General features: G+C 40.8%; 2 protein-coding genes and 1 pseudogene across 2 annotated transcripts in view; 2 read left to right on the forward strand and 1 right to left on the reverse strand.

Annotated features, from left to right (window-relative positions):
- The window catches only part of LOC108866908 (26S proteasome non-ATPase regulatory subunit 10-like), a 95,822-nt gene that overhangs the window by 52,219 nt on the left and 22,732 nt on the right, over positions 1–20,871 (reverse strand). The window lies entirely within an intron of this gene.
- LOC125474992 lies at positions 12,850–14,708 on the forward strand (annotated as a pseudogene).
- Positions 14,803–15,842, forward strand: LOC125474770 (vacuolar cation/proton exchanger 5-like). The gene is made up of 5 exons (XM_048578748.1): positions 14,803–14,967; positions 15,120–15,146; positions 15,255–15,308; positions 15,468–15,584; positions 15,726–15,842. Exons 1-5 carry the CDS (start codon positions 14,803–14,805, stop codon positions 15,840–15,842), a joined length of 480 nt encoding a protein of 159 aa, XP_048434705.1.

The raw sequence follows: 20,871 nt of genomic DNA on the forward strand, positions 1-20,871 counted from the left end.
GTTGTCTTGACGATGATTTATGAAGACAACGTAACATGCATCAAACAGCTTAAGAAGAGTTACATCAAAGGAGACAACACCAGGCACATTAAGCCGAAGTTCTTCTTCTCACATCAACAACAAAAGCATCAGAACATTGAAGTCACGCAAATCCGTTCACAAGACAATATGGCCAACCTTTTCACCAAATCACTACCGAAGATTACGTTTCAGAAGCTTGTTCAAGGAGCTGGTATGCGTAAACTTTCTAAGTTGTAACATTGCTAGTTCTCTTTGGAATTGTGTCAAACTCATGGGGAGTATCCTTAAGTATACATGATTGATCTTAATGCACTCTTTTTCCTACGATTAGGAGCATTTTTCCCACTGGGTTTTTGCTACCTAACGAGGTTTTGACAAGGCACCCACCTTGGGTTGATCATATCCCTGATGATGTCCCGTAGACATTTCACTTGACTTTGCATTACTCACGCATTTTTCCTTAGACTATGGGTTTTGTCCCTACTTGGGTTTTAACCATAGCCATATGGTTTTTTGTGAGACTCACTTCCTTATGCAAGTTCCTACCTTATTGAGATTAGCGTGTTCCCAGAATCAGTGTCGACGAGTCCACTTCCTCAACCTCTACATGATGCCGAATCTACTTGAGTATTTACACACTCAAGGGGGAGTGTTAAAAAGTTCTTGTTTAAGTGTGATTGTGGAAATCCTAGATTAGATTTGATTCTAGTTATTCTTCCATATTAGGACTTGTATTCCTTGGAAGAGAAGGATTTATTCTCCCTCTTATTACTATAAATAAGGCATTGCGTAGGGGGATAACAACATCTCACAATTAAATCTCTCTTTTCTCTCTTGCCGTCGGCCTCTCTCCCTCTCTAGTCCTAAATACAGTTCAGTCAAATAGGCCTACCACATGAAAAATATAATAATTTGTAAACAAATATCCATTGTCATTCAAAAGTGCACAAGTGATAAACAAATTTAATTCCCGTACAATAAATAAATCATTCATCCAAATATGGTCCACATACATTAAAAAAAAAAAAAAAAAAGAAAAAAAAAAGGAGATAGTAACAAATAGTTTCTTTCACTTGTTAATGTCTTCTCATTTTATTACATTAATATGTTGTACAAACATTTTCCATCCACTCTCTTTCCCTCAGTACACTTGCCCTCACTCTCACTTTCCCTCATCTCTCTCGTTAATATCCACTCATTTTACAACATTAATACGGTTCACATACATCCCTGCTCACTTTCTTTCCATCGGTACACTCTCCCTCACTCTCACTTTCCTTTTTCTCTCTCCTTTTGTTAATATCCACTTATTTTACATATTAATATAGTCTACATACATCCCCCACCTACTCTTTCCCTCACTCTCACTTTCCCTCTTCTCTCTTTCTTTTATTAATATTCACTGATTTTACAACATTAATACGGTCCACATACATCCTTTACCCACTCTCTCTTGGTACACTCTCCCTCACTCTCACTTACCCTCTTCTTTCTCTCTCTCTCTCTTTCTCTCTCTCTCTCTCTCTCTCTCTCTCTTTCTCTCTCTCATTAATATCCACTCATTTTACAACATTTATATGGTCCACTTACATCCCCACCCACTCTCTTTCTCTCAGTACAATCTCCATGACTCACACTTACCCTCTTCGTTGGGTGGTGGCGGTGCTACTCGGTTGGTGGTGTCGTGCGAAGAAGAGAAAGGAGGCCCTAAGGTGCGCCTTGACCACATCTAGGTGAGTTTTTGCCTACGCACACTGGGCTGAGGCGTTTTCACTTCTGCCCCACCTCTAAAGTCGCATAGGCACACCTCGGGCGTGTTTTTAAAACATTGTTGCTTACCCTCCCAGAATTATGCCTTGTGTCTATTTAATTGACCATAGTTTTTTATGCATTTAATTAAATCTCTTGTAAAAGACAATTTAAACCTTACAATAAAACTCTATAAGAGCATCTCCAAATGAGATGTCAAATTCAAAACATCAAATTGAAATATGATGGCTGACTTGGTATTTTGACATATTGTCAATATTTCCTTCCACCTGATATGCCAAAAATTTATTGCTTCATTTATGTTTTTTTTTTAACAAAATAATAAAAGTTGGGTTGTAAGATCCCACATTGCACAGGGGAGTGGATCCTATAAGCCTTATATGTATATTCTCATCTCTACCTAGCACGAGGCAAATTAGGAGCTCACTGGCTTCAGATTCCATCAAAACTCCGAAGTTAAGCGAGTTCACGTGAGAGCAATCCCAGGATGGGTGACCCACTGGGAAGTTCTCGTGTGAGTTCCCAGAAACCGAACCGTGAGGGCATGGTCGGGGCCCAAATCAGACAATATTATGCTACAGTGGAGTCGAGCCCAAAATGTGGTGGGGGCCCGGGCCGGGATGTGACAATTTGGTATCAGAGCCACTCTATCGTGTGGTGTAAGTGTGCCGACGAGGACGTTGATGCCCTAAGGGGGTTGGATTGTAAAATCCCACATCGCCCAGGGGAGTGGATCCTGTAAGCCTTATATGTATATTCCCATCTCTACCTAGCAAGAGACCTTTTGAGAGCTCACTAGCTTTGAATTCCATCGAAACTCGGAAGTTAAGCGAGTTTGTGCGAGAGCAATCCCAGGATGGGTGACCCCCTGGGAAGTTCTCGTGTGAGTTCCCAAAAACAAAATCGTGAGGGTATGGTCGGGGCCCAAAGCGGACAATATTGTGCTACAGTTGAGTCGAGCCCCGGATGTTGTGGGGAGGTCGGGATGTGGTGGGGGCCCGGGCCGGGATGTGACATGGGTTGTTTTTGGTTTAAAAATACTAAAATAATACTTAAATATGCTAACATGTTAAGATAAGACAAGTGGAATGCCTTTGGAAATAACAAAAACCACATTTGAAGGCAGCATCAATTTTGAAATTTCTTTGTCTTTGTCAGCTTAGTTTTATTTTTCATGTCAGCTTTGACATCTCAGTTGGAGTAAATGGTACGCCATTTGTTACTGTATTATGTTGATATGGCATTTTTGACATCTCCTTTGAAAATGGTTTAAGAGTTCTTTTATCGAACCAGTATAAATAAGATCGAACAACTAAAAATCCTGATATCAGTTCAAATCTTCAATTCGTTGTAACCTACGTTTTTTGCTCTGGAGTTGGAACTTGCATTTTAGCCATAGTACTAGCTGGTGACAATGGATAGTCAATTAGGAAGTACATAAACTTTTCTTGAAAAATGAAAAGTTAAAATTGTTAATAGTATTACATTTTAATAGTATTTTTCTACATCTGTGAGTTGTATGTGTTCGACTCTTAAGAATAACGAGTTGATCAATACAAAACATTATGGTTGCTTAATTATGTGCCTCTGCCAGAAATTTTTAGCTGTTAATGTAAGATATCGTGTATATTGATAGAAAATATAAAATAAAACTGCTTAATATGGCAATTTGAGAGTGGCGAGATTGGTCCGTGTCAACGGTGCAGCCTTTTTTCTGCTATGAAAACGGAATAAATTAAAGTGATTGAGTTGATGTAGATATCGAAATTTCAGTAAAACAAATGTTCACCAATGCATTAAAGTTTTGACGTGTCAAGGCATACATGGCGTGTGACTCAACAAAATAGGAAGAAATACCCTTGAAGGATTAAACAAGTTTTTCTTCTCATTTTGGGCAATGACAAGGCAAGTACATTTCAATCCATTGAGGATCAAAACAAGTTTTTCTTCTCATGTTGGGCAATGACAAGGCAAGCACACTTCAATCCATTACGGATCAAAGCAAGTTTTTCTCATTTGGGCAATGACAAAGCATACACATTTCAAGTTTAAAATGGTGTTAAGTGGGAAATTAGGCCATAAGTTACACCACTTCAAGTTTAAAATGGTATTAAGTGGGAAATTAGGCCATAAGTTACACCACTTCAATTTCAATATTGCATTAAGTGAGAAAATTAGGCAATGGTGCTTGGAAAGGAAAAAAATATTTTTGTGGTGGTGATTCATTCTCAAAGCCTATAAATAGGCTTCTCCATCAAGGTATCAAGCATCAAGGAATTCACAAATACATTTCTCTACTCCCAAAATTAGAAGAGGAATTCCCCAAATCCTTGAAGCTTTGAAATTCCAAAGCTTCCAACCATCCAAATTCCCAAGAATTCCGAAGGATCAAGAAAGCTCTCTTCGTTCTTCGTTAAATCCTCTTTCAAGATCAAGCCCCGACGGCCCTTGAAGAAAGTGTTCATCATTCATCATCCGTTCATCCTAAGATCAAGCCCCAATGGCCCTTTGGATCAACAACATTAACAAATACAGACACCAAAACCTTGAAGCCTTAAAGTTCTAAAGCTCTCAAGAAAATCCCGAAGGATCAAGAAAGCACTCTTCGTTCTTCGTCAAATCTTCCTTCAAGATCAAGCCCCAACGGCCCTTGAAGAACTTCCACCAACTCAAGATCAAGCCCCGACGGCCCTTGAAGAAAGTGTTCATTGTTCATCATACGTTCATCCCAAGATCAAGCCCCAACGGCCCTTTGGATCAACAGCACAAACAAATCCACACATCCAATCGTTCTTCAAGATTAAGCCCAAAAGCCCTTGAAGATCCGTTCATCCATCAACCTTCAAGATCAAGCCCAAAAGCCCTTGAAGATCCGCTCATCCATCAACCTTCAAGATCAAGCCCAAAAGCCCTTGAAGAAATCCACACAACCATTATTCAAGATCAAGCCCCAACGGCCCTTGAAGAAAGCGTTCATCATTCATCATCCGTTTATCCTAAGCTTAAGCCCCAACGGCCCTTTGGATCAACAACCTCAACAAACCCACACACCAAAACCTTGAAGCCTTAAAGTTCAAAAGCCCTTGAAGATCCGCTCAACCATCAACCTTCAAGATCAAGCCCAAAAGCCCTTGAAGATCCGCTCATCCATCAACCTTCAAGATCAAGCCCAAAAGCCCTTGAAGAAATCCACACAACCATTATTCAAGATCAAGCCCTGACGGCCCTTGAAGAAAGTGTTCATCTGTTCATCAATTGTTCATCCTTAGATCAGGCCCCGACGGCCCTTTGGATCAACAACTCATCCACAAACCTACACCCTACGAAGATAGAATCAGAGGACCAAATTTGAGAGAGATCGTAACCCCAAAATCATCAAACCAAAAAATATTATTTTGTACACGTTATTCTTGTTTCTTGTTTCAAGGAACTTTCGTGTTCACAAATTTGGCACGCCCGGTGGGATATCTCTACCTCTCATCTCTATCCTCAAATCATCGAAAAACGCAAATGGCATCAAGAAAGGATCAAGCTATTCCTGCAATCAAAGCAAAGAACAAGAACATCATCGCTGCAAGTGGTGATATTTCGGGCACCATAACCCGAAGTAAGGCAAGAGCTCTTTTTGCCGCGGCTTCCGCCCCTGCATTAACTCTGTCAAAGGAACAAGAGCACCTGAGGCACAAGCTTGTGATCACCCTAGCCTCGCTAAGGGCATCAAGAGGGGAAAGCCTGAGGAAATACTCAGAGTCCCTACTCTCCGACGCTGATTCGAGCGGCAGTACAACCATGCAAGTCATGACCACTGGAGTAACTTCAATCGAGGAGCAGCTAGCTCAGATGAATGAAGCAATCGCAAAGCTCACACGGACTGCAGAGGAGAAAAACTTGCAAACCGCCGGACTCATCAACCGTCTGGAGGCACAGCATGGCGTCAAAATGAAACCAAGCTCTCTTCCAACTAAGAAGACCGAAGAAGGCTTTAACCCAAATGCCTACGAACTCATGTCAAAGGCTAGGCATGACTTTGCTTCCTCTTCAAATCTTGGAAAGAAGGTTTCAAACACCGTCAATGACAAAGAACGTAACCTCACCAAAACTCAAAAGAAGTTGAAGAGGCATGGTTACGGAGTTGACAACAACAAAGCCGGACTTGGCTTCACACCAAATGCACCCGTGAAGATTTCAAGCAAAGTGAAGAAAGCTAGCGCTCAACACATCAGCGTGAGCATTGAACAAGACCAAAAAGAGCCTAAACCCGCCCTTTGGACGTCGATCTTCGATAGGATGAGCCATTCAAGCTCCAGAATTTCAGCGCTTAATCGCATTAGTAGTCAAGGCCGAACCTCTATCTTCAAGAGGCTTAGCGCGCCAACATCCCAAAGCTCTGTTTTTGAAAGGTTGTTAAAGCCTAAGAAACAAAGCAACACAGCTATCTCTCCTCTGCGACGATCAGCTTCGGAAAGATTTGAAGATAATGAGAAGCCTTTTGGAAAGAGGAAGACAACACCAAAGGAAGAAAAGTTCGATGGGTTAGCAGAAAAAGGCGACGTTCGAAGCTTGATTCCTTCAAGGATGAAGCGCCAAGCAATCCTAGAGGTCGACACAAAAGGACCACTGAAGGTAAGGAGGCGCATCATCGTCCACACTGGCAAATCTTCATGCCAACAAACCCAAGAGGACGACACTGAAGATGAAATCCCTAAGAAAGATGTCACTTCTGGCTCTTTCGACTCAAAGTCTTCACCTCGACTGTTGGGGGCATGCTCTAAGTCAAGTGAAATTGAAGGATGGACTCATGTCGCTTCGAAGAAACTGCACGAGAAACATATGTCTTCTCCACAAGTGCACCAATCAGAAAGGGGGGAAAGCAGCTTTCGCCAACCTCCAAAGCAATGTGAAAATGTTGAAGATAAGAAAATTTCAACACAAAGATCGTTCATGCGGGATCTTTTCTTCCTCGAAGACTTATTAAATTTCTCGATCAAGGCTCCTTGCTATGAAGATTGTGAGGAATGCCTTTCGAAGATCGCTTCGAAGAAATTGGACAAGCAGCAACCATCTTGTCCACAAGTTTATCAGTCGAACAGGGGGCAAAACAGCTCTTGTCAACCTCCAGAACAATGTGAAAGTGTTGGAGATAATGAAATTTCGACACAAAGATCGTCCATCCCCATCACAATGTGCGACCTCTTCCCAGAAGACTTCTTCAATTACTCGGTCAAGGCTCCTTCCTATGAAGATTGCGAGGAACGCCTCTCCCAGATCGCTTGACAAACCCACAACAACAACCAAAGCTCCTCGTTCGCAAGAGCCTAAAAGGCGACAACCAAAGCTCCTTGTTCGCACGAGCCTAAAAGGTGACAACCAAACGCTCCTTGCCTGCACGAGCTGAAACTGCAAACGGCACCAAACGCTCCTGGCCCGCAAGAGCATAAACTGTGTACGGCAAAATCATCAAAAAAAAAAAAACCATCACTCATTTGAACTACGTCATGACTTGATCCCTCCTCAACCAAGGGTACGTAGGCAACTTGAAACTTCAAAACTTCAAGTACAGTCACATCATCAAAATAAAAAATTAAAAAAAAAAAAAAGGGAAATAACACATCTTGGTGATGTATATGTTTTATCTGCATTTAGCACAATACACTGAATAAAATAAAGCATGTTCATTGATCTCCGAGAAATTACAAGTGCGTACAAAAAAAAAAAAAAAAAAAAAAAAAGATGAAGCTTTCACAAAGGATGTGTACGTGAAGCCCCACTACGTGGCAACACTCTCGGAGCAGGAGGCATCGGAGCAGAAGGCATCGGAGCAAGAGGCATCGGAGATAGAGTATTCGAGGCCTCAATACTTGGCGGAACGCTGGATGACCCAGGAAAAAGGTGCCTCTGGAAGAAAGACGCAAGCCTTTGACGGTCACTTTGCATTCGACCTTGAGATTCTTGCATCTCATCAAGCTTCCTCTTCATACCTGTTGAATAATTATTGGCAAGCACGTGCAAACTTCTATTCTCGTGCTTAAGCTGTTTGATCTCCTGCTGGAGATTTTCCACCTCTGCCATCAATGATTCAACCTGACGGGAGCGAGCAAGCAGGCGTTGGCCCATGTTGGACACAGAGCCTGCGCACTGAACACTGAGAGCCAGGGACTCTTGAACGGCCAACTCATCGGACCGTCCTGAAAACAGCTGACTATCTTTAGGAGTGAGGAGGTTCCGAGCTACTATCGTAGCTGTTGTTGCATCCATCATCATGGAGTCTTCACCTGTAAGAGGACCATTAGAAGATAAGAAAGACGGGCACCATACCTTAGCCTGACGCGGCGTAACCGGATCACTGCTCAGACTCAAATCTAAGCAAATGTTCGATGGGTTAGCCATTTTCAAAGGTGTTAAAAGAGAAGGGTGGATGGAGTTAAATCTCAAAGGACCGGAGACGATTTTCACAAATGGGCAATCTTCAAAGCGTGCATGTTGGAGGTGATCGATACCTCTATTAAAAGGAAAGGCGACGCTCTCTCGGCTTTTCAGAAAACGCGTGCAACTTTGTCAAAAGATCTCTGACAAAGCCGCATCCGCACTACTGTTTGCCATTCAGAAATCAAAGAGGCGCTTGCTCAAAAATCGAAGAAGCGTTTGTTCAGAAATCAAAGAGGTAACACCCTCCGAACCTCAAAAGCTGGGCCGCTTATTCAAGGATCGAAGAGTCATCACTCTCTGAATTTCAAAAGCTGGGCTCTTCCAGATTTGTCATCACCCTTCATATGCAACCCCAGCTTTGCAGAAATCACGAGCAACTTTGTCAAAAATTTCTGACAAAGTTGAGAACGCGTGAATCTTACTGTTCAATTACCCAACAGTTGTCGACAATGGTAAAGGAACAGTACCACCACTTGCTATTGGGAAATCCCTATATATGTCAACCTTCATCTTGTATGGCAAGGCAGACCTGCAAAAAAAAAAAAAAATGCCCAACTCTTCCTCACCTCTGAGGGCACACTCCCAGCCCTGCTCTCAAGTACTCATCTTCAACTATTGATGTACCCCCAAAAAAGATACCAGATGCCTGGAATACAGATGAGGCAGGAGGAAACGGTAAATCGAAGCATGTGGAGACAAGCACAACAAATATATGTGCTGATTCATTTGCTGCTTCTTCAAAAGCAAAAGTATCTCATATCATCAAGGGCGAAAGCAAAGGTATCTCATATCATGCTTTTTCCCTGTCTTTTCCTTTGCCCTTGTTCTCACCTGCCAAGACAAGGACAGAGAAAGCAATATGTCGGAACCTCCACTCAAACTTGCGCTGCCACCAAGAAGTGATGGTCCATTCAAATGCAAGGTTTGCATTCCACTCATGTATCAGAGGACAAATACTACAAGAGAAGATGCCAAACCTGCATAAGGAAATACCACTTCTGCAAGGAGAGCAAGTAAGGCAAGTGAAAATGATACATTGAAGCATGTGGAGACAAGCACAACAAATATATGTGTTGATTCGTTCGCTGCTTCTTCAAAAGCAAAAGTATCTCATATCATGCTTTATCTATGTCCTTTCTTTTGTCCTTGTTCTTACTCGCATGGCAAAGTGAAAGAAAGCAATCAGCTGGCACTTAGAGTCAGTCTTCCGATCTGGAACCGACTACCTGGAATCTATTCCCTGGTTGCTTACCTAGCGTTGCTCTCGAGTAGTCATCTTCAACGGTTGATACACTTCCAGAGAAGGGACCACATCTGCTTGGAGAACAGCTAAGACGAGTGACAATGAAACATCAATCTTGTGGATCGTCAGCAAACGCAACAACTGCATATGCTGAGTCATCCTCTAACCCTCTTCAATACGAATTGGAAAGATTGAACAAAGAAACAGGTCATCACCTCCACCTCGTGCTTGCCTGCCATGTGTCTGAATCCTGAAACCGCTCATGGTCCTATTTTCACTCAAGATCAAGCCTCGATGGCCCTTGAAGAAATCACAAGTCCGATTCAAAATCAAGCGTTCTCCACCCTTGAATCAAAATCAACTCCAGATAAAAGGAGTAAGTTCAGACATTCGGGGGAGACCAAAAGAATCCTCCAGCCCAATTCAAGATCAAGCCTCGATGGCCCTTGAAGAAATCACAAGCCCGACTCAAAATCAAGTGTTCACCACCCTTGAATCAAATTCAACTCCAGATAAAAGGAGTAAGTTCAGGCCTTCGGGGGAGACCAAAAGAATCCTCCAGCCCAGTTCAAGACTAAGCCTGTGGAAAATCAACGATTGGAGGAAACCAGAAAATCTTCCAATCGAACTCAAGATCAAGCCTCAATGGCCCTTGAAGAAATTTCCAGCCCAATTCAAGATCAAGCCTCGACGGCCCTTGGGTTGACATCTACATTAAGGGACTTCAAAACGCATCTTCTACACGTGCCAAGCACATGTCTACGACGTGCCTTGAAGTGGGGGCATTTGTAGACATCGAAATTTCAGTAAAACAAATGTTCACCAGTGCATTAAAGTTTTGACGTGTCAAGGCATACATGGCATACGCCACGTGTTGTACAAATTGTACACATGGCGTGTGACTCAACAAAATAGGAAGAAATACCCTTGAAGGATTAAACAAGTTTTTCTTCTCATTTTGGGCAATGACAAGGCAAGTACATTTCAATCCATTGAGGATCAAAACAAGTTTTTCTTCTCATGTTGGGCAATGACAAGGCAAGCACACTTCAATCCATTACGGATCAAAGCAAGTTTTTCTCATTTGGGCAATGACAAAGCATACACATTTCAAGTTTAAAATGGTGTTAAGTGGGAAATTAGGTCATAAGTTACACCACTTCAAGTTTAAAATGGTTTTAAGTGGGAAATTAGGCCATAAGTTACACCACTTCAAGTTTAAAATGGTATTAAGTGGGAAATTAGGCCATAAGTTACACCACTTCAATTTCAATATTGCATTAAGTGAGAAAATTAGGCAATGGTGCTTGGAAAGGAAAAAAATATTTTTGTGGTGGTGATTCATTCTCAAAGCCTATAAATAGGCTTCTCTATCAAGGTATCAAGCATCAAGGAATTCACAAATACATTTCTCTACTCCCAAAATTAGAAGAGGAATTCCCCAAATCCTTGAAGCTTTGAAACTCCAAAGCTTCCAACCATCCAAATTCCCAAGAATTCCGAAGGATCAAGAAAGCTCTCTTCGTTCTTCGTTAAATCCTCTTTCAAGATCAAGCCCCGACGGCCCTTGAAGAAAGTGTTCATCATTCATCATCCGTTCATCCTAAGATCAAGCCCCAACGGCCCTTTGGATCAACAACATCAACAAATACAGACACCAAAACCTTGAAGCCTTAAAGTTCTAAAGCTCTCAAGAAAATCCCGAAGGATCAAGAAAGCACTCTTCGTTCTTCGTCAAATCCTCCTTCAAGATCAAGCCCCAACGGCCCTAGAAGAACTTCCACCAACTCAAGATCAAGCCCCGACGGCCCTTGAAGAAAGTGTTCATTGTTCATCATACGTTCATCCTAAGATCAAGCCCCAACGGCCCTTTGGATCAACAGCACAAACAAATCCACACATCCAATCGTTCTTCGAGATTAAGCCCAAAAGCCCTTGAAGATCCGCTCATCCATCAACCTTCAAGATCAAGCCCAAAAGCCCTTGAAGATCCGCTCATCCATCAACCTTTAAGATCAAGCCCAAAAGCCCTTGAAGAAATTCACACAACCATTATTCAAGATCAAGCCCCAACGGTCCTTGAAGAAAGCGTTCATCATTCATCATCCGTTTATCCTAAGCTCAAGCCCCAACGGCCCTTTGGATCAACAACCTCAACAAACCCACACACCAAAACCTTGAAGCCTTAAAGTTCAAAAGCCCTTGAAGATCCGCTCATCCATCAACCTTCAAGATCAAGCCCAAAAGCCCTTGAAGATCCGCTCATCCATCAACCTTCAAGATCAAGCCCAAAAGCCCTTGAAGAAATCCACACAACCATTATTCAAGATCAAGCCCCGACGGCCCTTGAAGAAAGTGTTCATCCGTTCATCAACTGTTCATCCTTAGATCAGGCTCCGACAGCCCTTTGGATCAACAACTCATCCACAAACCTACACCCTACGAAGATAGAATCAGAGGACCAAATTTGTGAGAGATCGTAACCCCAAAATCATCAAATCAAAAAATATTATTTTGTACACGTTATTCTTGTTTCTTGTTTCAAGGAACTTTCGTGTTCACAGTTGAAAGAAAAACAAAAGAAAGGAAGAAAGAAACCATTGCATTTGCATGTCTGAAAATAGGAAAGGAGAGATACTAATATTTGCTGGGGAGAAAATGGCGGGTTTCCCTCAGATGGCTGTGGATCACATTTCGCGTATCAATATCTGTCAAAGCTGTTTAATTTCCACTTTTATCAAAACCATCAATTTGCAAATTTGCACTTAATAGCTACCTCCTTTGTTTTTTTCTTCTGCCTTCCATTCTTTTTGTTTACTTTGGAAGGAATCCCAGAACTTTTCTAGACAAAAAGTACATTTCTCATGCATGTTCTTTTGGGTCTGATTTTTTAGGGTTCACATTGGAGAATCTATATATAAACACGCATATATATATATATATATATATGCAATTCCATTATACCACAAGGTTAGTTCTTTACTTTCCATAATTCTGGTTCTTGTTTTGTTTGTTGGGGTTCTTATCCAAAATTTCATTAGGGTTTTGTTAGAAACAGGTAAAGAATACATACATAAATATACAAATATATATACATATATGTATGTATGTATGTATATTGATGCGTGATATTTTTTTATTAGGATTGTTAAATTCATGTTCTTGACAAAAAAAAAAAAATCATTTGGGATTTATTCTGATTCAAGGGATATTTTAATCTAGAGTAAAGAACGGGGAGGGGTATTCGAAGTTGAATTTGGGTGCTGAAGGGGAGCACGCTGCACTAATAAACTTGCTTACGCCCAGGTCTGCAATATGGGCTTTATTAAAAACAGGTAGGGTGTCTATGCATAGATGTTATGTGTATGTATAGGCATACATTTTTTAGATCTCATGTTAATTGATTTCTATCATTGTATGTATGTGTGTTGATTGTGGAGAATGTGATGAAGTAGCGATGCCCGTGTTTGGAGATGGAATTCTTGTTGATTTCTTGGCATAGAGTTTTTACTTCCACCTCATGTATTCTGATAACCGTTACAACAACAACAACAACAACAACAACAACAACAACGGCAACGATGGTAGGAACAACGATGCAGCTAAAATAAAAATCAATTCCCATGCTGAGGTCAGTTATAAATTCTTTAGCTATATATGGTATCAAAGGCATTTTCTTTTGGTAGCAGTGATAATCTTCGGTAACAAAGATTTCGGCTCCACAGTTGGGATCAACACAGCCCAAATCAGTGTTTGAGTTCGAGGATCAGAGCCTAGTTAGGGGTGAGAAACATTCATTGGATGAGGCTCCCCTCAGGGATCTTTATTCTGGTGGTGCAAATGACTGTTGTCCCCATGTCATGAAGAATAGTGTGGTCGATAGCATCAGGATTGTAGTTTTCTCTGCCAAAATTAATTTGCTCATGCCTTTTGGCCCTTTAGCAATCGTGGTTGATAAATTAACCGGCCATCATGTGAGTTTTCACTATCTTTTTCTGCGTGCGAAGGTCTCGGATCATCACACGATTGTATGCCTAGTTTATTTGATTCTTTCAAAGCATTTCAGGGTTGGGTCTTTCTTTTAAGCTTGTTGGGAATCATACCTTTGGCTGAGCGATTAGGATATGCAACGGAGTAAGATTTCTTTCACTCTCTTTGTATACTCTTTGTTTACAAACAGAAATGTTACGAGTGGAATCCAACAGCCATGTCTGAACAGCTATCCAGTTAACTTGATGTATTAGAAAACAACATTTGTTAGTGTTTTAGCGTATTAGGGTTTAATCTGCGAGCACTTGAGACGGAAGTCCATATCAACTTACCTTGCAATCAATATGCATTATTGAGTTCCTAATACAGCTTGGCTTCTTTTGATGCAGGCAACTGGCTTGCTATACTGGACCAACAGGTAAGCATGTTGTTAATGCAAATATCCGTTTTTTCCATTTCATAAGTCTTCATAAAGCTTGAAGCTTGAGTCACTGATCAATGCCAGATTCCACAAGTCTTCATATAGCTTTTAAGTTTGGTTTGAGCACTAAAATTTCCTCATCCAACCGGTACTTCACCTGCATCACATGTTTCCTTTCACATTTCACCCTAAAATTTGAAAGCGGTTGCACTAACTTTACAATTAGTATCCATTTTGTTGATCCAAAAATGTTACCCATAACTCCAATCATGACTTAATTCTGCAGTTGGAGATCTTTTAAATGCCACCTTTGGAAACGCAACAGAATTGATAATATCAATTTATGCTCTGAAAAGAGGCATGATTCGTGTTGTTCAACAATCCTTACTAGGCTCAATCCTATCAAACATGTTGCTTGTGCTTGGATGCGCATTCTTTGCTGGTGGACTTGTGCATTCACAGAGGGAGCAAGTGTTCAACAAGGTATATTTCGTCTGTGAAAATAGAGTGCTTTGTTTATTTGGTTTTATTTTTGTATTCGGTCTTCCATATCTTTTTCTAGCAACTAAAGTTCAAAGTTTCTATATTCTCAGGCAACTTCTGGAGTGAACTCTGGATTGCTATTGATGGCGGTCATGGGTCTGCTCTTTCCAGCAGTACTGCACTCTACTCGGACAGAGTTGCACTATGGGGAAGTCTGAGTTATCTCTTTCGAGATTCACTAGCTGCATTATGCTCGTCGCCTATGCTTCATATCTGTTTTTTCAATTGAGAAGCCAGCAGAATTTATATATTCCAGTTGATCAGGTTCGTACAAGTCTTTGCCAATAAGGACCTCAAACTGTGTTACTAATTCCTTTGCTTTCACTGTTCAAGTGTGTGATGAATTTGATTAAGTGGAGTTTGTGCACTTTCTCCTATATGTGATCTAATGGTTTATATGAATTTGGTACAAAACCAGTCAGAGAATCACACCGAAGAAAATTCAGATGATGAAGAGGCTCCCGAGATCTCTAAGTGGGAATCCATAATATGGCTATCAATTCTAACCGTGGTGATTTCAGTCCTCTCAGAATATTTAGTTAATGCTATAGAGGTAATTCATCTTGTTAGATCATTGTCTTATCGTACTAGAGTTTTCATCCTAATATTTATACCTCCAATTTTAGATGATTTGAAAATTTTATAGTATTTTTGTGGGGTTTGTTGTGAGGAATGTCTTGTGTTTCTGTATTTTTTTTTTTCCAGGGTGCATCTGTTGCAAAGAGCATGCTGGTGCTGTTATGTTCGCCATGAAAGACAAGCTTGTAAGTGATTGTCCTATCGGTATAATCACTCATGATTTATCATTCCTTGTTGACTTTGTCTCAATGTTTCGTGCAGAATATAACTTTAGGAGTGGCAATTGGCTCATCAACTCTGATATCTATGTTTGGAGTGAGTACCAAATATCATATGTATTTAGACTGACATTTACTATGATTTGTTTTTTTGGTACATATATGTGGTGTCGTGTTGATTCTGTTCATGCTTTCATATAATTTGTCCGTTCTTCTTTCTTGCTCAACAGTTTTCCGTTTTTCCTGGATTCTGCAGATTCCGTTTTGTGTGGTGGTTGGGTGGTTCATGGGGTGCCCTATGGACTTAGATTTCCAATTGTTTGAGACAGCGACACTTTTCATAACTGTTCTGGTGGTAGCCTTCATGCTGCAGGTTCGTCATTCAAACAAACCATAAATCTTTTCGTGGCACAAATGCAATAGAAAGACATGAATTTGTTTCCTTGTATCAGCACTGCAGCGACTACTTATCCTATACATAATGCGTATGAATGGATTGCATTTGAACTTGCAGGAGGGAACATCTAATTACTTCAAAGGACTGATGCTCATTCTTTGCTACATTATCGTTGCTGCGAGCTTCTTTGTACATAGAGATCCTAAAGTTCAAAGGACTGATGGTATTCACTAGTCCGGCTCCCAGTTCTTGTGATTTAATTGCAAGTGATTCCTTGTTAAGTAAGTCTCTGAAGCATGATATTTCTCCCATTGGGTTCGACATCGGTGTACCGTGTATGGATTTTTGGCTCACGCTCTCAGGTGACAGGTTGCAGCTTATGGGCCTTCGTCAGCTGTCCTTGCTTGATGCCATGAAAAATGGACCTACGGTGTTTAATCCCTTGCCCGATTGTTTTGCAACTTGGAGGGTTTTCCTTCGTTGGCTCCCACGTGCTGTTTTTTTTGATGAAGTTCTTATATGCAGTGTTTTTAGCTTTCACAAGAAGTAGAAATAAGGATAAGCTCACAAACTAAAAGAAACAATGGAAAGAAGATGAAGATGGTAGTGCTCTCTCTGTTAACTTGTACAGAGAGTAAAACTGTATATATGAATTCTTCACACGCACACACTGTGCAAAACGGTTGGGTTACAAAACATAATAGAAAGGGACTGATCTCTGCCACACATCAAAATGGACACAAGGAGATCTTTACACCTGTTAACCTTTTTACAATATGACCTCTACACTTGGTTTAATTACCAAAGTGAATACACAATTAGACACAAGACTTATTTACTTCTAATATTCATGTAAGCTCAATAGCTTATACACTAACACTCCCCTTTAAGCTTTGAGCTGTTATAACTCCAAGTTTGTCCCTGAGATAGTTGAATCTGTCCTTTGGTAATGCCTTGGTGAAAATGTCTGCCACTTGTTCTTTGGTAGGACAGTAAACCAAGTCAATTATCCCTTGCTGCAAGGCATCCTTGATGAAGTGATATCTCCTGTCAATGTGTTTTGTCTTCTGGTGAAACACAGGGTTCTTGGATATTGAGATTGCAGATGTGTTATCACACTGCAGAGGGGTTGCATCAACTTGTAACTCTCCAAAATCTTCCAGAACAAATCTGAGCCATATGGCCTGAGCTGTGGCTTCAGAAGCACTGATATACTCGGCTTCTGCAGTAGAAAGAGCAACACAGTGTTGTTTCACAGAGGCCCATGAGAACACTCCACTTCCAAAAGAAAATGCATAGCCTGAGGTGCTTTTGCTGTCTTCAAGAGATCCTCCCCAGTCACTATCGCAAAAACCAATTAAGACTGCCTTCTTGCCTTTTTCATACTTCAAACCATAGTCCAATGTGCCCCTAACATATCTGAGCACTCTCTTAGCTGTTCCATAGTGTTTATTGGTAGGACAATGCATATATCTAGCTAATAAACTAGCTGCATACATTATATCCGGCCTTGTGGCAGTGAGGTACAACAGACTTCCTACAATCTTCCTATACTGCTCCTCATTTGCTGCACCACTTCCATCATCTTTACTTAATTTCTCAGAAGCAATGAGAGGTATGGGAACAGGTTTACACTCCTTCAGACCAAATTTATCCAATAAGGAAGAAGCATACTTCCTTTGATGGATAAAAATGCTAGTATCTGTTTGTATAACCCCCATCCCCAAGAAATGATGAAGCAACCCGAGATCTGTCATCTCATATTTATCTTTCATGTCTTCTTTGAACTCATTCAGCATCTCCTGGTTATTTCCAGTGTATACTATGTCATCAACATAGATAGAAACAATTAGGATATCCTTATCTCCCCTTGTCTTAGTATAAAGAGTTGCTTCACTCAAGCTCTTTATGAATCCACACTGAGTGAAATAACTATCAATCTCTCCATACCAGGCTCTAGGTGCCTGCTTCAATCCATACAGAGCCTTATACAATCTGTAGACTTTATCTTCTTTGCCATTAATCACAAATCCTTCGGGTTGGTCAACATAGACTTCTTCCTGCAGTTGTCCATTCAGAAATGCAGATTTAACATCGAGTTGATATAGTTTCCAACTTTTCTGTGCAGCAAGAGCTATCAAAGTCCGGATTGTATCTAGTCTAGCAACCGGAGCAAAAGTCTCATTGTAATCAATTCCTGGTTTCTGCACATACCCCTTTGCAACTAGTCGTGCCTTGTTCTTTTGTACTGATCCATCCAAGTTCAACTTGGTTTTGAATACCCATTTCACCCCAATAACATGTTTATCACTTGGTCTATCCACCAATTCCCAAGTTCTATTCTTCTCAATCATAGTCAGTTCTTCTTCCATAGCTTTTATCCAAGCTTGATCTTGAGCAGCTTCTTCGAATTTTTCAGGTTCCACAATACACACATTGCACTGTGCCATAATCTCATTTATGCTTTTCCATTTCACTGGAGTATGATCATAAGACTGAGGAGTCTCAACAGTTTCTTGAATGCTGCTTTCTTGTTCTTCACTATGAGAAAATGTAGAGGAACTGGAGGCACAGCCTTGAATCTCACCCAATCCATGTGAATTCTGAATGTGGGTCACAGCAACAGAGTTCTCTGAATGTTCCTTCCAATTCCAGGTCATTGTTTCCTCAAAAATTACATCTCTTGAAAGAATTAATTTCTTAGTGCATGGATCAAACACTCTGTATCCCTTCTCACATGTAGCATATCCAACGAACACACATTTGACACTCTTGGCATCTAGTTTCTGTCTCATTTCAGATGGTATATGCACATAGCAGATTGATCCAAATACTTTTAGATGACCAATTCCTGGTTTTCTGCCACTGTATGCCTCAAATGGTGTCAGATTATCCAGTGCTTTTGTAGGTGATCTGTTTAGAATGTACACTGCTGTATGCACTGCCTCAGCCCACAGAAAATATGGCATGCTTTTATCATGAAGCATTGCCTTAGCCATCTCTACAACTGTTCTATTCTTCCTCTCCACTACTCCATTTTGCTGTGGAGTATAGGCCATAGAAAGTTGTCTTTGTATTCCTTCAGCCTCTAAGAATTGGTTGAATTCATTTGATACAAACTCACCTCCTCTGTCACTTCTTAGACACTTTACTTTGAAACCACTCTGTAATTCTACCATGGCTCTAAACTTCTTGAAACAAGTTAGAGCCTCAGATTTTTGTCTTAGAAAGTAAACCCATGACATTCTTGTATAGTCATCAATGAGAAGCATAAAGTACTTATTCCCAGCAATGGATTCAGTTTGCATAGGACCACACAAATCAGTGTGTATAAGCTCTAAAGGACTGCTTGCTCTCCAAGCTTTCTCTTTTGGAAACCAGTCACGATGTTGTTTTCCAAACTGGCACCCTTCACATACACCATCAATGTTTTCAAGATGTGGAAGACCATGTACCATTTCATTTTCTCTGAGTTGTTTAAGGCTCCTGAGATTTAGATGTCCTAATCTCTTGTGCCAAATCCAGGTAGGATTTGAATCGGTGCTAGCTTTCAGAACAAGTTGGCTGTTTTTCCACAGAGAAAGGGGATAACATCTGTTTTCCTTCTTCTTAACTTTGATCACAAGATTATCAAGAGAAGGTCCATCAAATACACTGCACAAGCCTCCTCCAAACAAGAGATAGTATCCATGCTCATCCATTTGCCCAACACTCAGTAAGTTTTCCTTTAATCCTGGCAGATGCATAACCTCCCTGATATACTTCTTGCCTCTATTAGTGTCTATTTCCAATGAACCCATTCCAGCAACATTCACTAACACACCAGTAGGCATTTGCACTTGTCCAGCAACATTGGTCTTTATGTCGACAAGCAGATTAGCATCCCCTGTCATGTGGTTACTACAACCACTATCAATATACCAGTTTCCATTTACATTTGACTCTGAGATCGCACTGTTTGCATAGAACAAATTCCCTGATACTTCCACCTGATTTGCAGAGTTTGCCTTTTGCACAGTCTTCCCTACAGTGCATTCTCTAGCCCAGTGACCAAATTTATCACAATTATAACACTTAGGTTTCCCCTTATATCTACATTCACCAGAATGGAATTTGAGACACACTCTACACTGTGGTTTAACTGCATCTTGCTTCACATACCCAGAAGAGTTTGAGTGCTGTGTAGGATTAGTGAATGACCTCTGTTGAAACTTAGGCCTAGATTCCCATTTCTTTCCCTTCGAATTCAAGTGCTTATAGGATTTGAATGTACCAGATTGAGCATTTCCACTAGTTTGTCCTTTTGAACTCACAGAGAATGAGGCAAAAGCCTTTTCAGTGACATCAACACTATGCAAATCAAATCGTTGTTCTTGACTCTTCAAAATTGCTACAACCTCCTGCAGTTCTACAGTTTCTAAGCACTTGGTATTTTCAATAACTAGACATATGGGATCATATGGTTTACTGAGACTAATGAGAACTTTCTGTACAAGCCTTTCATTAGACAGAATCTCACCAAATGTTTTCATCTGATTGATCAATTCATTTAGCCTAGTAAGATACCCAGACAGAGTTTCATCATCACGCATCCTAGCATACTCAAATTCACGTCTCAGATTTTGTAGTTTCACAGATCTTACCTGATCACCACCATGGTACTCACCATATAACAGATCCCATGCCATCTTCGCAGAATCTGCATTGGCTATTCTAGGGAATATCTGATCTGAGACTGCGTTCTGGATAATACCCAGAGCTTTTGCATCCTGCATATATGCTGCGACCATTTTCTCATCGTCTTCTTCTTCCTCTGAGCTTCCTTCAGCCTTCTTCTTCTTCTTTGTTTCCGAGATCGTAATCCCTTTTTCAACTAATTTCCATAACCCATGAGATTTAAATATCGTCACCATCTTGATTCTCCAGAACTCGTAGTTCTCACCGGAGAAGATCGGAGTTCTCACCTCAGAACTTCCAGATCCAGCCATCTTCGAGCTTTTGATGATGCGGACACAAATCGAAATCGGGTTTTACGAAATTCCGGCAACGTCGCTCAATCTGGAACGAGCTCAAGTGTAGCTCGATTGATTGTTACGCCCAGATCTCAAATGATCGAACTAGGCTCTGAGGCCATGATGAAGTTCTTATATGCAGTGTTTTTAGCTTTCACAAGAAGTAGAAATAAGGATAAGCTCACAAACTAAAAGAAACAATGGAAAGAAGATGAAGATGGTAGTGCTCTCTCTGTTAACTTGTACAGAGA

Source organism: the organism of the source record quoted next, unplaced genomic scaffold (assembly GCF_019419815.1).
Source record: "Pyrus x bretschneideri cultivar Hongxiangsu unplaced genomic scaffold, Pyrus_bretschneideri_v1 Contig13, whole genome shotgun sequence".
NCBI lineage: Eukaryota > Viridiplantae > Streptophyta > Magnoliopsida > Rosales > Rosaceae > Pyrus > Pyrus x bretschneideri.